This window comes from Physella acuta, unplaced genomic scaffold, assembly GCF_028476545.2.
Source record: "Physella acuta isolate Inbredline_101_S28 unplaced genomic scaffold, ASM2847654v3 ptg001722l, whole genome shotgun sequence".
Lineage (NCBI taxonomy): Eukaryota > Metazoa > Mollusca > Gastropoda > Physidae > Physella > Physella acuta.
The window spans coordinates 44,945-60,044 of NW_026733234.1; the positions used below are offsets into that span (position 1 = coordinate 44,945).

Genomic DNA, 15,100 nt, shown 5'->3' on the forward strand with positions numbered 1-15,100 from the left:
ATAGCTAGTTTCCTTGTTTGGTATCATCTTATGTTTTCTAATTGTTATTTTTTATGATTTTATATTCTTTAGCATAAATCTTATTTTATGATTTTTTTATTCTTTTGCATAAATCATTTTATGATTTAATATTCTTGTCAGCAATGCCCATGTTTATGATATTTTATATTGTGTGTTGTAATTCTCATGATTCAACAAAATTTTCTGACAGTCTGATCACAGTGGTAGCAAAGCTGATTATGAACAAATTTTAACAAGGAAGAAAAGGGTGAGCACTTGTTTGTTGGGTCATGTTGTGTGTTATAGTATGTGTAATGGTGTGTGTAATGGTATGTGTAATGGTATGTGTAATGTTGTGTGTAATGGTGTGTGTAATGGTGTGTGTAATGGTGTGTGTAATGGTGTGTGTAATGGTGTGTGTAATGGTGTGTAATGGTATGGTGTAATGGTATGTGTAATGTTGTGTGTAATGGTGTGTGTAATGGTGTGTGTAATGGTGTGTGTAATGGTATGTGTAATGGTGTGTGTAATGGTATGTGTAGCAGTATTTGTTATGTATGTTGTGGGTAATACTCTGTATACTTTTGCTATGCTGTGTGTAATGTTACATGTGTAATTGTGTGTCTCATGATGTATGTAATTCTGTGTGTCATGATGTGTGTAAATCTGTAACCTGTGTGTCAATGTGTAAATTTGTTGTGTATCTGCTGTGTGTAATGTTTGTTTATCTGTGTAAAGTACTGTATCTGTATAGAATCCATATGACAACTTCTGCAACCATCAACTGTCTCCCCACAGCCTAATGACAATCTGAAGCAAGCTGAAGCCCAAGAGAGGGACAACAAATATCTAAAAGATGATGTAAGCTCAGTTTTTCTCTCTCTCTCTGATTAGCATGCCCTGCAAGTATGACACAACAGGCCACTCTGGTAGTCCCCTACCAACATTGATTAAATAACAGAAGATATTGTCTGAATCTAATATTTAAAGCCAATTTGGGATGGGGCATTTATAATTCTTGAATAATATTTTAACTTTAATCATTAACAATGGGAACTGGGATATAGGTTAATGGGATATATTAAAAATACTTTAATGTGTTTTAGAAAATATATTTAAAAAACGGCTAACTATAATTACATTTTAAGCTAAAAACAAAAAGTAAAGATATGGTGTAGAGCAATGTTTGAGTTGTATGTCACACATGTATGTAGACCTAGATGAGTCTGTGTTACCCACCCTATTGTGATGCCAACTTTTTACCCCATGTCCAGCTTAGGCCAGTTAGGAAGACACAGCAGTAAGGTACTTTATTTGCTTTCAAATACCTCAGAGCTGAGGAGTGGTTTTCTTTAGCTTCAGCGCTTGGGCAGTTACTTGCCTTGGTACATCAGTTGCTGGCCTTGTAAACCAGTTACTTACCTTGGTAACCTAGCTGTGTACACCAGTTACTTGCCTTGGTAACCTAGCTGTGTACATCAGTTACTTGCCTTGGTAACCTAGCTGTGTACATCAGTTACTTGCCTTGGTAACCTAGCTGTGTACACCAGTTACTTGCCTTGGTAACCTAGCTGTGTACACCAGTTACTTGCCTTGGTAACCTAGCTGTGTACACCAGTTACTGTGTACACCAGTTACTTGCCTTGGTATCCTAGCTGTGTACACCAGTTAATTGCCTTGGTAATCTGTACACCAGTTACTTGGCTTGGTAACCTAGCTGTGTACACCAGTTACTTGCCTTGGTAACCTAGCTGTGTACATCAGTTACTTGCCTTGGTAACCTAGCTGTACACACCAGTTACTTGCCTTGGTAACCTAGCTGTACACCAGTTACTTGCCTTGGTAACCTAGCTGTGTACACCAGTTACTTGCCTTGGTAACCTAGCTGTGTACATCAGTTACTTGCCTTGGTAACCTAGCTGTGTACACCAGTTACTTGCCTTGGTAACCTAGCTGTGTACACTTGCCTTGGTAACCTAGCTGTGTACACCAGCTACTTGCCTTGGTAACCTAGCTGTGTACACTTGCCTTGGTAACCTAGCTGTGTACACTTGCCTTGGTAACCTAGCTGTGTACACCAGTTACTTACCTTTGTAACCTAGCTGAGTACACCAGTTACTTGCCTTGTTAACCTAGCTGTGTACACTTACCTTGGTAACCTAGCTGTGTACATCAGTTACTTGCCTTGGTAACCTAGCTGTACACACCAGTTACTTGCCTTGGTAACCTAGCTGTACACCAGTTACTTGCCTTGGTAACCTAGCTGTGTACACCAGTTACTTGCCTTGGTAACCTAGCTGTGTACATCAGTTACTTGCCTTGGTAACCTAGCTGTGTACACCAGTTACTTGCCTTGGTAACCTAGCTGTGTACACTTGCCTTGGTAACCTAGCTGTGTACACCAGCTACTTGCCTTGGTAACCTAGCTGTGTACACTTGCCTTGGTAACCTAGCTGTGTACACTTGCCTTGGTAACCTAGCTGTGTACACTTGCCTTGGTAACCTAGCTGTGTACACCAGTTACTTACCTTTGTAACCTAGCTGAGTACACCAGTTACTTGCCTTGTTAACCTAGCTGTGTACACTTACCTTGGTATCCTAGCTGTGTACAACTCCTCTCATACTTAATGTAGGTGTTAACACATGTATAGCCTGTAGTGGTCTGAAGGTGGTTGTTTTGGTGGGCTGTGCTGTTGATTCTAATGGTTCATAGCAGGGGGAGGGGGCAGGATGGGGGTTTCTAAAGGTTGTTAATTTGGGGGGTTATGCTGTAGATTTTTAGCATGAAGGAAGGGGTGGGAAGTGGTCTTAAGGTGGTTAGTTTAATGTGGCTCTGCTGAGATTTATAACATGAAGGTGGGGGGAGGAGTCTGATTATGGTTAGTGGCTTTATAGCATGGGTATTTGATGGTGGTAAATGGGTTTATGGAATGTGATGGGGGGGGGGTGGTAGTCTAGTTATATTTAGATTAGTGGGTTATACTGTATTTATAGCATGGGGATCTGATGGTGGTTAGTTTAGTCGGTCTGTTGATTTATAGCAAAAATGGCTTTAGACATATAAAGGTGGACAGAGGGCACTTTTAGCCATACACACTCCTTCTTGGGGTGGACAGCAGACATTTGATTTATACAGAGTGGGGTGGACAGCAGACATTTGTCTTATACAGAGTGGGGTGGACAGCAGACATTTGTCTTATACATAGCTCTTCTTTAAACAATCTATAGATAGCCAAGACATTCTTTTTTCAAATGATTTAACATACATAATTTAACACACATATAGCTACTCTACTATAGATGAAACACAATCCATTATTTGAATTGTTAGCTTGTAGTCCTGCACTAAATTATTGGAACTGTAGCTCCGCACTGAATGATTGAATGTTAGCATATAACTTACTTCTGACTTGCCCCTGTACTGTAGTGACTAATATTTCTTGTTACTAACACCTACGCCCCTTTTAGTTGCCCCCTGCCTACAGGAGAAAGGAAAAGGTAAGGATTAGCCTCTCTTTTCTTAAGCACAGCTCACTGCTAAATCTTGTTTGGAGATTATTTAGTAATCCCTTTGTTTAAACAGTTTTTATTGCATTTGCAAACCTCACATTTGCTGACCTTTATTTGTTTCATCTTCATCATTTTTTTTTGTTCTATTTTTTTTGGTCATACTTTTTCATTTTTTTTTTCATAATTTTTTTGGTCATAATTTTGTGTTCATGTTTGTCATAATTTGTTTTTTGTCATAATTTTTTTTTATTGATTGTTTGTTCTTTTTTTTTGTCAAAATTTGTTTGGTCCCTAGACGCATCTCACATTTTGACTTTTCTTGTATGCACTAATGAGCTTATTCATTAACTGTCAAAATAAGCAATAAAATCGTTACACAGTAGATTAAGTTTGTCATTAATTTAGCTCGTTGTGTATTTTCTAAGTGAAGCAGCCATACATGATAAGTGGCTCTTAGATCATGTATTTGTCATCTAGGGAACAATGACTGGATAAAAAAGCCCAAGTATACTTAGTGTGTTAATGTGGAAGTTGTCATGATTATAAAATGGGCTCACATTCAATGACTCACTAGAGCTTCTGTATTGTGAACATCAGTTTTGTTCCATCTAATTATAGTCTTGATTTTTTTTTCTTAAATATTGATTTTAGTTTTTAAACAGTTTTAAATGTTGTCTGTCATTGTTAATTATCTTATCAAAGTTTATTGATTCTATACAACAGCTACGATCATTTTGTTTGAATCTTCTCTAAGCTCCTGTCTCAGTTTGTTCTGTGTTGACTTGCAAGATAACTCTCTATAAACTAAAGAAATCAATCCAGAGTTATGAGCCTTTGCTATACTTCATGTAAAACTTGTGTTGATCTGACAGTAGACAAACTTTTCTTTTTTTCCAGCTTCATCTGTTTGATATGATCACCATCATGTGCTGTCTTGTGTGTTGTTTTTAAATTAATATTAAATTCAGATTTATAAAGCCAAGTCGTTTAAATACTTTCAAACCATTCTGGCTACCTGAGCACAACAAGACATAGTTAATCAGTTAACTCAATTATCAACAAAAACATAAGAAGACATAGTTAATCAGTTAACTCAATTATCAACAAAAACAACTTGTTAGAAATTCTCATGATATTACTCAGCTTTAAATAGAATTAAGTTATTCTGTTGCATACACAAAACTTATAAATTAAAAAAAAAAATTATTGACTCATTATTCAATCCCCCTCTCCCCTCCATTCCAGTATTCTTGGTGTATTTACCTTGCTAGTGCATCACACATGGGTTTTATCCTATAATTTATAGGTGGTGGCTTTGTACCCAACCATCTTAGCTTGTTTCATGTATTCTATACATACACCAACTGCTTGTTACCAGATAACCTGTGACCTTTGATACTTCAATCTTAAGACTTTAATCACTTTTTTTTTCTATGATCATAATTTTAATCAACTAACTGAAAAATAACCATAAATTGATTTAAAAATTGTTGTTTTCTAGATTTGAATTTAGAACACTATATCCACAGTTTTTCTAAATAGGGTTGTTAAGGAAATGCTAAAGCTGCCAAATAATTTGAAAATTAGGGAATATTTTTTAAATTTATGGATCTTAGTTCACTTAAAGGAAAGGAAAATAAACTTTGAATGACTTTATACAATTTTTGAGCCATATTAAAAAAAAAATTAATTATGCAAGAAAGAGTTTGTCTGGTTAGTTTTGATGATAATTCAGAGAATCATGAAGTCCTGGGAACTCTTTAGTTTAGATGTTACTATGGTTACCATTTGTTGACAGATCAACAGACTAGAGAGGGAACTTGAAGAAAAACGTCGCTTCATTCATTTAGTAGAACTCTGGCTTTCAAACCTTGAGGAGCTGCTCAAAAATAAGGTGGTTGTTTGTTCTCAGATATTTCAGTACATAATAAAGGCAATTGTTGGATTAGAACTTTTAATTTATGTTTAAACAATAAGTTTTGATTCAAGAATTTATACTCTCGGACTCAATTTAAGTAGTGTAGTTTGAAAAGCTTGATTAAATAACTGTGTAATGTAGTTCCTTTTTAACTTCGGACAAAATATATATTGATATGAAAGAGCGAAGTTTAGTTTAATTAATGTTAAATCTTTTTTTTTTATACTTCAGACAAAATATATATTCATATGAAAGAGCGAAGTTTAGTTTAATTAATGTTAAATGTTTTTTTTATACTTCAGACAAAATATATATTCATATGAAAGAGCGAAGTTTAGTTTAATTAATGTTAAATGTTTTTTTTTTACTTCATACAAAATATAGGCCTATATTGATATGAAAGAGTTTAGTTTAATTAATGTTAAATTTTTTTTTATACTTTAGACAAAACAAACTGACAGGGAAATGCTGGAGTGTTTACAGAGAGATTTGACAAAATTACGAACTGAGTTAAAAAATGTTGGGTACCGCAGCCAGGATGCTGTGCTTGATGCAGCCGCACTAAAAACAGAGCTGGAACATAGGGACAGGGACATTGTCACCAAGGTTAGTATGGGGCGGGGGGGGGGGGGGGGGGAGAGAAATGTTGAATGGGGAGATAATTTACAAATTTTTATTCACCTTATTTATTGTGAAAAAAGTTTAAATAAATACATTAATATATTAACATCTAGATCTATCTTAGATTGTACATATATGTCTGCTCCTTCCTCATACAATCAGTCAAGATTGTACATACAACTACTTTATCACACATCAACCAATAGTAGACAGGAAACTACATTCAACCAGCATTTTGTTCATAACAGGACCATGTTGAGCCATGATTGTCTTTAACTTGACCACTTCATGATTGTCTGTAACTTGACCACTCCATGATTGTCTGTAACTTGACCACACCATGATTGTCTGTAACTTGACCACCACTTGATTGTCTGTAACTTGACCACTCCATGATTGTCTGTAACTTGACCACTCCATGATTGTCTGTAACTTGACCACCCCATGATTGTCTGACCACTCCATGATTGTCTGACCACTCCATGATTGTCTGACCACTCCATGATTGTCTGTAACTTGACCACTCCATGATTGTCTGTAACTTGACCACTCCATGATTGTCTGTAACTTGACCATCCCATGATTGTCTGTAACTTGACCACTCCATGATTGTCTGTAACTTGACCACCCCATGATTGTCTGTAACTTGACCACACCATGATTGTCTGTAACTTGACCACCCCATGATTGTCTGTAACTTGACCACTCCATGATTGTCTGTAACTTGACTATCCCATGATTGTCTGTAACTTGACCACCCCATGATTGTCTGTAACTTGACCACTCCATGATTGTCTGTAACTTGACCACTCCATGATTGTCTGACCACTCCATGATTGTCTGTAACTTGACCACTCCATGATTGTCTGACCACTCCATGATTGTCTGTAACTTGACCACTCCATGATTGTAACTTGACCACCACTTGACCAACAGAGACATGAAGTTGAGGCTTTGAGCCAGGAACTCCGGCGCTGCCAGGAGGAATGTCTGTCCATTGAAGGCATGAGGCGGACAGCTCTGGACTCTCTGAGGTCACTAGAGAAGGAGGTCATTGACCTACAGGAAACCGAAGTCCGGCTAAAGGAGGCGCAGGTGGAGATTCAGACTCTCAGACTTCAGGTGAGTTGTGTTAAGTAAATCATAATGATGACTGGTTTAAAGGAGTTGTTGAAACAAGTGCATGGACTCGCTATATTCTTTCATCATGTTGTTCATTGAGTGGATCCTTGCATAAAACTATAGATGGAGCAGAGCTGCTAAATCAAAGCTTTAGCCAGATTAAAAAACTTATTTTTAATATAGTACAAGATTAATTCAATGTATTCAATAAATTCAATCACTGATAAAACAATATCAAAGGAACAAACACCGTTATTTTACATTGTTTAATTGACAAAGCTTAAGAAAACCATGTCTTCCTATGATTGACTGATTCACACAGCTGTGTTAATGCTGCATTGTGTCATGTTCTAAACTTGAAAATTTACTGCACATTTCTCTGTACACGATTTTACCTAATTTTTAAGAAAGTCCTTAAAAATTGTTTCATTAAACTAACATTGTATGAAAGTTCAAGTTTTTCATCTACCCAAACTTTGACCTGTTTTGTTTATCACCAACCAACCATTGAATGACAGAGTGAGGATAAAAACAATGAGCTCAACGAGGTGATCAGGGAGAAGAATGAGTTTGAGTTCACCTTGAAGAAAACTATTTTAGAGCGAGACCATTTAAAATGTGACCTGAACGTGGCCACGGAGGAAAGAGAAAAACTTTTGTTGACAGTGGAGGAGATGAAAGAGAGGCTGGAAGTCACAGCTGGACTGGGGCCTAAAAACTCCAGCCTAGAAGAACAGCTGAAGAGTTTGAACAGTTTACTCCAAATGAGGGTAACTGAATTTCTGCCAGATTTTTCTTCACTTGGTGGTCAAAGGGTTTAGTTTCTGGCCAAGGTTTTCACTTTTTGTCCAGAGTTTTTTTTAGCTTGTGGTCATTTTTTTTTTCTTGGAACATGGCAATCACTTGATGTTTAAATTTAAACTTGGTGTCACATTCATTGCATGTTACATTTTTATATTTTGCTTATTTCATCACATCATATTGTTTAAATGAACTAATGTGGAGGATGTGGTGTTGAGTAAAGCATGCAGTTTTCACCATTTATTTGTTTTAGCTTTTGTATCATTTATCTATGTGGTGATTTAGCTTAGTTTCACAAATACTTCAGAATTCAATTACATTTTTTTTTAAAATCTGAGACACATTTTTAAAAATTATATTAGTTTTTTTCAGCTCATTATCTAGAAATGTCAAATTAAAAAAAAATCTTCTTAATTAATAAGTCACTTGCTTTAGATTTTTAATTTACTTTGTATTAAGTTTTGAATAAGTAAAGTTAAAGGTTTGTTACTGCTAAACATATTCAGGCTAATGTAGGCAGTCTGTACATTGAACTGATTTGTTAAATGTTTGTAGACAATTTTTTCAGTGTTAACCCTCTTGCATTAAAATCTTCTCATCTTCCATAGACTGAGAAAACCCAGGAGGTTTACACCGAGAACCTGAGTCTCAGAGACCGTCTGCATCAGAGTGAACTGGAACTTATTCGGCTCCGGAATCTTTGTGATGATTACAACAACCTCTCTGCCAGGGTGAGTAGGTGATGATAGAGAATGTAGTGGACACTGGTCAGTGTGTACATATGGAATGGGCATTGGTCAGTGTGTACATATGGAATGTACACTGGTCAGTGTGTACATACAGAATGTATACTGGTCAGTGTGTACATATGGAATGTACAAGTAGTGGACACTGGCCAGTGTGTACATATGGAATGTATAAGTAATGGACACTGGTCAATGTGTAGTGTGTAAATAAATTGTTTGACTAAATATTACAAATAAACACAAACATTAATGAACAACATTTCACTTTAAGAATCCCCAGTGTCCATATCTTACAGTAAACTATTATTAAACCACCATTCAAGCCATGCTTTAACAACCCTTACACTAAAATGTTAAAATTCCCCTTAAGTCTAAGTGAGAAATACAATGTTGTATTGCCCCCCCCCCAGTATGATGAACTAGAGAACTTTTATTGTTGTATCACCCCCCCCCCAGTATGATGAACTAGAGAACTTTTATTGTTGTATCACCCCCCCCCCCCCAGTATGATGAACTAGAGAACTTTTATTGTTGTATCACCCCCCCCCCCAGTATGATGAACTAGAGAACTTTTATTGTTGTATCACCCCCCCCCCCCCCAGTATGATGAACTAGAGAACTTTTATTGTTGTATCACCCCCCCCCCCCAGTATGATGAACTAGAGAACTTTTATTGTTGTATCACCCCCCCCCCCCAGTATGATGAACTAGAGAACTACAAGAGCCAGGCCCTCAACATGCTACAACCTCTGCAGGCCAAGCTGGACAGGCTGACACTACTGGGGATGAAAAAGGTAATGGGACACACATTAACATACCTTCCCTCTGTACAGGATGACCTACTTAACATACCTTCCTTCTGTTCTCTGTTGATGACCTACTTAACATACCCTACCTCTGTACTCATATGGTGACCTACTTAACATACCCCACCTCTGTACTCATATGGTGACCTACTTAACATACCTTCCTTCTGTTCTCTGTTGATGACCTACTTAACATACCCCACCTCTGTACTCATATGGTGACCTACTTAACATACCTTCCATCTGTACTCACAGGATGACCTACTTAACATACCTTCCCTCTACTCATAGGATGACCTACTTAACATACATTCCCTCTACTCATAGGATGACCTACTTAACATACCTTCCCTCTGTACTCACAGGATGACCTACTTAACATACCCCACCTCTGTACTCTGTTGATGACCTACTTAACATACCCCACCTCTGTACAGGATGACCTACTTAACCGTCTGAGATCAGAGCTGAGACATGTGACCTACAGACCATCAAGTGCACTCCATGACCTCATGCATATGGACCACATTGATGAGCAGGGGGATTACAGAGTAAGTTTGACATAAATAAGTGTGAGGTCACCTAACAATCTTACTGTAAAATTTATTTTTTGTTTATTTTTTAAATAATTTTGTTTTGTTAATTTTACGATTTATAACTTTAAGATCCACAACAATTTTATTTGTTTCTTCCAAAAATTTTCAAGTTTTGTTTTTTTTAAATTTCAGGGGTTTTCACCATCTTCCTCCCCACCACAAAGACACAAGATCTACTCCAGGTCGGCGTCAGTAGATGACCTTGAACTGAGTGACACAGGGTCCAGCAACTCTGTACCAGGGATGAAGAAGAAACGTCCGAGCCCCTACACTGGCACCAGGCCGCGGTCAGCGGACAACATGACCACTGGTTCCATGGTTCGTGGGACCCATGCACACCCACGTCCTCTTCATGGAACCAGGCGGTCAGAACCACCGCTGGCCTGGCCAGGGGTCACCAGAGGTCAGTTTATTGCACTGGCGGACTACGAGCCAGCTTTGTTCTCCCAGTCAGGTCGACCTGGTCTGGAGCTCCAGCTGAGGGAAGGTGATTGTGTTATAGTGACAGGTGAGTGGGGGCAGTTAGAGGGTTAGGTCATGTTGTAGGGTTAGGTCATGTTATAGAGTTAGGTCATGTTATAGGGTTAGGGAATGTTATAGGGTTAAGTCATATTATAGGGTTAGATCTTGTTATAGGGTTAGGTCTTGTTATAGCATTAAGTCAAGTTATAGAGTTGCTTCATGTTATAGAGTTAGGTCAAGTTATAGAGTTGCTTCATGTTATAGAGTTAGGTCTTGTTATAGAGTTAGGTCATGTTATAGGGTTAGGTCATGTTATAGGGTTAGGTCATGTTATAGAGCTAGGTCATGGTATAGGGTTAGGTCATGTTATAGAGTTAAGTCAAGTTATAGTGTTAGGTCATATAGAGTGCTGGCAGCTTCTGTGTTGGTTAGGAATTTCCTCATATGATTGATATATAATATAGTTAACAATTATTTACCTTGTAAAGTTGATATCAGTTACTTAAAAGACCTACTGGAGTGCATTTACTAAACACTTCAGTAACCTAATGTTTATCTCTGAGCTATTTATTATTATTACCACAGAAGTCCCTAACTCTCTCATGTTTTTTCTCTAACATTCCTTAGCTGTTTCTTACCCACTTGATATCTCTTAAAATTACCTGTTACCAAAATCTATCTCACAGTAAACCAATAATTACCTCACCGTTACCACTATAATTACCCATAGAGTTCCCACATTGAGCTATCTATAACAGTTTAGCACATTGTAACATTTGTAAAATTGGTTCCCAGGCCCAATGGACAGAACTGGCTACTACGAAGCCGAGGTCAACGGCCGCACTGGACTGGTGCCGGCCAACTACCTGGAACCCTTGTCTGGCAGCGAGCACATGATTGACTACAACATGGAGCCCTGGCTGTTGTCCAGTCCAGCCCAGGTCAACATGACCAGTCTAGCCCAGGTCCCAGATACAAAGGTGAAGGATGGAACTTTTACCAGGCATAAGGGTAAGCAACTCCATCCTATTATCTGCTGCCTGTTGGTTTATTTGATGCAATTTTAAATTAAAATTTCTTGACATTATAAACCAGCTGATCCTGATCCAACTGTAGAAAAAAGTTGTTTATCACTGCAGCTTTGACTTTCTGTTTTGTTAGAGACCAACAACAAGAAGATCGGCACAGTTAGTCAGAACGGTCAAAGTTTCTCCATGCCTGACCCTCCCCAACACCTCCACGTTAAGGGCGTCGGCAATGACAGGACTTTATTGCTGTCCTGGTCACCCCCCAAGTTGGACAAGCGAGGCAACACAAATGGTTTTAAACTGCTGGGTTACATGGTCAGTTCCTGTTTGAACTGTGTGTGACGTTCTCTTAGAGTAGCTGCCCTTGGGCACAGTTGAACTGTATTTGGCATTCTCTTTACATATTCAGCTCCAAAGCATTGAGTAATGAACTAAAAATGTTGTATCTTAAGCTAATTTCTTACATATAAATAATTTTAATATATAATAGAAATGACTTGAGACTGATAATTTTTATTGACATAAAATTTAGACAAAATAAAAAAACTTTCGGTTAACATTTATAAAACAACAATAATACCAAAAATAAATGTTGCTGGTACGTTACGGGTTAGTCTCTGACAAAACAACTCTTCGTGACTATGTTCACTACTTTAATTCCGTCAAATATATATATATACAAAAGTAGCCCTCGTCCTAATCGCTAGCAACTGACCCTGACAACCATTCACTCCAGCTTTTATACCGCATTCGACCTTGGGATAACAATACACTAGGGTAAACTCAACTCACACACTAACCCTCCCCTAATTCTAGATCATTCTATCCTATTCTAATCTAACCTACAACTGATCCGTAACAGTTGCTATTAGATGCTAATAGTTGCTGTAAAAATACCATAAAACCAACGGGTTTATATTTATCAGATTAGGTTAGAGGTGAACATAGTTTGTATTTTGATTATAAGTTGATTCCCCATCATTCTCCAGAGTATTCTTTGTATCATTCCCTTTCCAATTAATAACTAATTTACAGCTTGAGCTTAAAATGTTTTTCCTTGTTCTATGGCTAAGCAAAGGAAGATAACTCTTTTTCAAAAATTGTTGCTTGGAATAATTAATAAATTAATAAATGCACAGAAAATTCACATTAAAAATAGATGCAGATTATTTTGCATTACTTTTTAATAACCATGTAATAAACATTTTAATTAAAAAGCAGCACCAAACTCAATAGTGAAACAAAAACAGAACAGGTGTTTTAGGCCAGATAGTCTGTACCACATAAAAAAAATATTGGCAGCATTTAGCTGCATAGGACTGTAAAGGGTTAAATAACCAACCCAATTGCTTCTGTCTACCAGGTGTACTTGAACAACCAAGCCTACGAGCAGATTTCATCCCCCAAGCTGTGTGAGGTTGTGGTGGAAGGTCTAACCCCAGGCAGTCACCAGCTCTTGGCTGTCCAGTGTCTGTGTGCAGGCGGTCAGGTCTCTCCCAGGGCGGAGTTGGTGCTGGAGGGTGTGGTCAAGCTGATGGACAGCCAGGCTTACACTGAGCCAGCATCTGATGCCCCGGACACGGACCTGTCCTCCGTGCTCAACAGTGTCCACTACAAGCGGGGTCATAGGAAAGCAGTGAGTGTTTTGTCCAGCTGTCTGGTCCAGTCAAACTTTGGCTAGTCCAGTCAAACTTTGGCTAGTCCAGTCAAACTTTGGCCAGTCCAGTCAAACTTTGGCTAGTCCAGTCAAACTTTGGCTAGTCCAGTCAAACTTTGTCTAGTCCAGTCAAACTTTGGCTAGTCCACATAATTTTTTCTGCTGCAGTCAACTTGTGCTGGTATTGTCCAAGTCATCTCATGTCTTAAGTCCTGCCAGTTTTCAGATTGTTCAGCTACCATTTGAAAACATTTACACTTTTTTTCTACTTTCAAGTTTTTAAAAAAATCCTGAAATCTGCCAGGACTTGTACCATAAAAAAATGGACCTCTTTAACCTGTCACCCAAAGTCTTTGAACTGTTTGTGCTTTAGGTGATGGCCCTGTACGACTACAGCCCCAAACACCAGTCACCACATGACTACACAGTATTTGAGCTGGCCTTCATGGCAGGGGACATAATCCATGTGTACGGCGAGCCTAGACCTGATGGATTTTACCACGGAGAGGTAAAACATTTTATTTCTGTAAAGGTGAATGAGAGGAAATGTATGGATACTGTATTGTGGTTTTTGTTTACTTTTCAACTTGTAAAACAAGTCTATGTGGACTACAATTTATAATACTGTTGTTATATCAGTTATGATAGTTTTGTTATATCAGTAAATAGTATTAATATATCAAACAATAATATTGTTATATCAATACATAATATTGTTAAATCATTAAATATTGTTTTTTATATCGGTAAATAATATTGCTACATCAGTAAATAATAGTGTTACATCAGTAAATAATGTTATATTAGTAAATAATATTGTTATATTAGTAAATAATATTGTTATATTAGTAAATAATATTGTTATATCTGTAAATAATATGGTTATATCTGTAAATAATATGGTTATATCTGTAAATATTGTTACATCAGTAAATACTATGGTTATATCAGTAAATAATGAAATATGTTTGTCCACAGATGGATGGCAACAGAGGTTTAGTTCCAGCCTGTTTTGTTGAGGACGTATCACACATGACAAATTCTATGCAGGTAAGGGAGACAAGAAGTTTAGTTCTAAATCTGTGGTAGGTGGAGAAGAGTTTGTCTGGTTACATCAGTTGTGATGCATAAAATCATTTTTTTTTTATTATATTCACATATTTATCACAGCTGAATGAACGTGCTAAGAAAAAACGTTATAGTCAAGTAAATTACTGTCAATAAAGCTGAATTAAAAAACTTTAAAATTTCCCACTCCACAGAGAGGTGGCAGAGAGTCGGAGCCCAGGGTTGACACAACATCCTGATAGTGAATGAGATAACACAAGTGGCCCTGTGATAGATTCTAACTGTACTCACTGTTTAACCTGCCAGTTTGGATTTTTTTTATTTTTAAACATTTTCACATCATTCATTTTGTTCACAGCATTCCCTCCCTTGGTCACCAGACACATTTGTTTTTAATTAAGTTCCTGCTAGCCTGTTTGTATATATTGTACATACATCATTGTTTACATAACCTCATGTCTTAGCACAGAATACGAACTTCTCTCTATGACTGTGATAGCAATGCTACTTAATCTGGCATCACCCAGTGTAAAAAAGGTGACGCCATAGGACTTCTAACCTTCTGTATTTACTGAACTTTTTATATTGTGATGACATCAATGCTATTTAAGTTAAACTCAAATGTCTAACAACTGCCATAAGTTATTGTACATAGTGTGTATGGTTGCAGATCAATTTTTTTTCCTATGCAAAATTTTGTTGATATGTTTTATATATCTATAATAAAGATTTGATAATAAATATAAAATTGCGCTTGTACTTTTT

General features: G+C 37.2%; 1 protein-coding gene across 12 annotated transcripts in view; it reads left to right on the forward strand.

Annotated features, from left to right (window-relative positions):
• LOC131930123 (protein lava lamp) overlaps positions 1-15,072 on the forward strand; it is a 59,002-nt gene extending 43,930 nt beyond the window's left edge. For 6 of the 12 annotated variants that reach the window (XM_059286498.1, XM_059286506.1, XM_059286504.1 and 3 more), the window contains 17 exons: positions 212-268; positions 799-861; positions 3,469-3,498; positions 5,309-5,404; positions 5,873-6,034; positions 6,986-7,171; positions 7,690-7,941; positions 8,581-8,703; positions 9,417-9,512; positions 9,962-10,075; positions 10,253-10,628; positions 11,378-11,593; positions 11,744-11,925; positions 12,974-13,246; positions 13,641-13,775; positions 14,246-14,317; positions 14,530-15,072. In XM_059286498.1, the coding sequence (XP_059142481.1) occupies positions 212-268; positions 799-861; positions 3,469-3,498; positions 5,309-5,404; positions 5,873-6,034; positions 6,986-7,171; positions 7,690-7,941; positions 8,581-8,703; positions 9,417-9,512; positions 9,962-10,075; positions 10,253-10,628; positions 11,378-11,593; positions 11,744-11,925; positions 12,974-13,246; positions 13,641-13,775; positions 14,246-14,317; positions 14,530-14,574 (2,478 nt within the window). In that variant the 3' untranslated portion in view covers positions 14,575-15,072. Of the gene's footprint in view, positions 1-211; positions 269-798; positions 862-1,274; positions 1,306-3,468; positions 3,499-5,308; positions 5,405-5,872; positions 6,035-6,985; positions 7,172-7,689; positions 7,942-8,580; positions 8,704-9,416; positions 9,513-9,961; positions 10,076-10,252; positions 10,629-11,377; positions 11,594-11,743; positions 11,926-12,973; positions 13,247-13,640; positions 13,776-14,245; positions 14,318-14,529 lie in introns of those variants that run through there. The other 6 variants (XM_059286501.1, XM_059286499.1, XM_059286508.1 and 3 more) reach the window with 6 other exon arrangements.
• Positions 15,073-15,100: the final 28 nt, after the last annotated feature.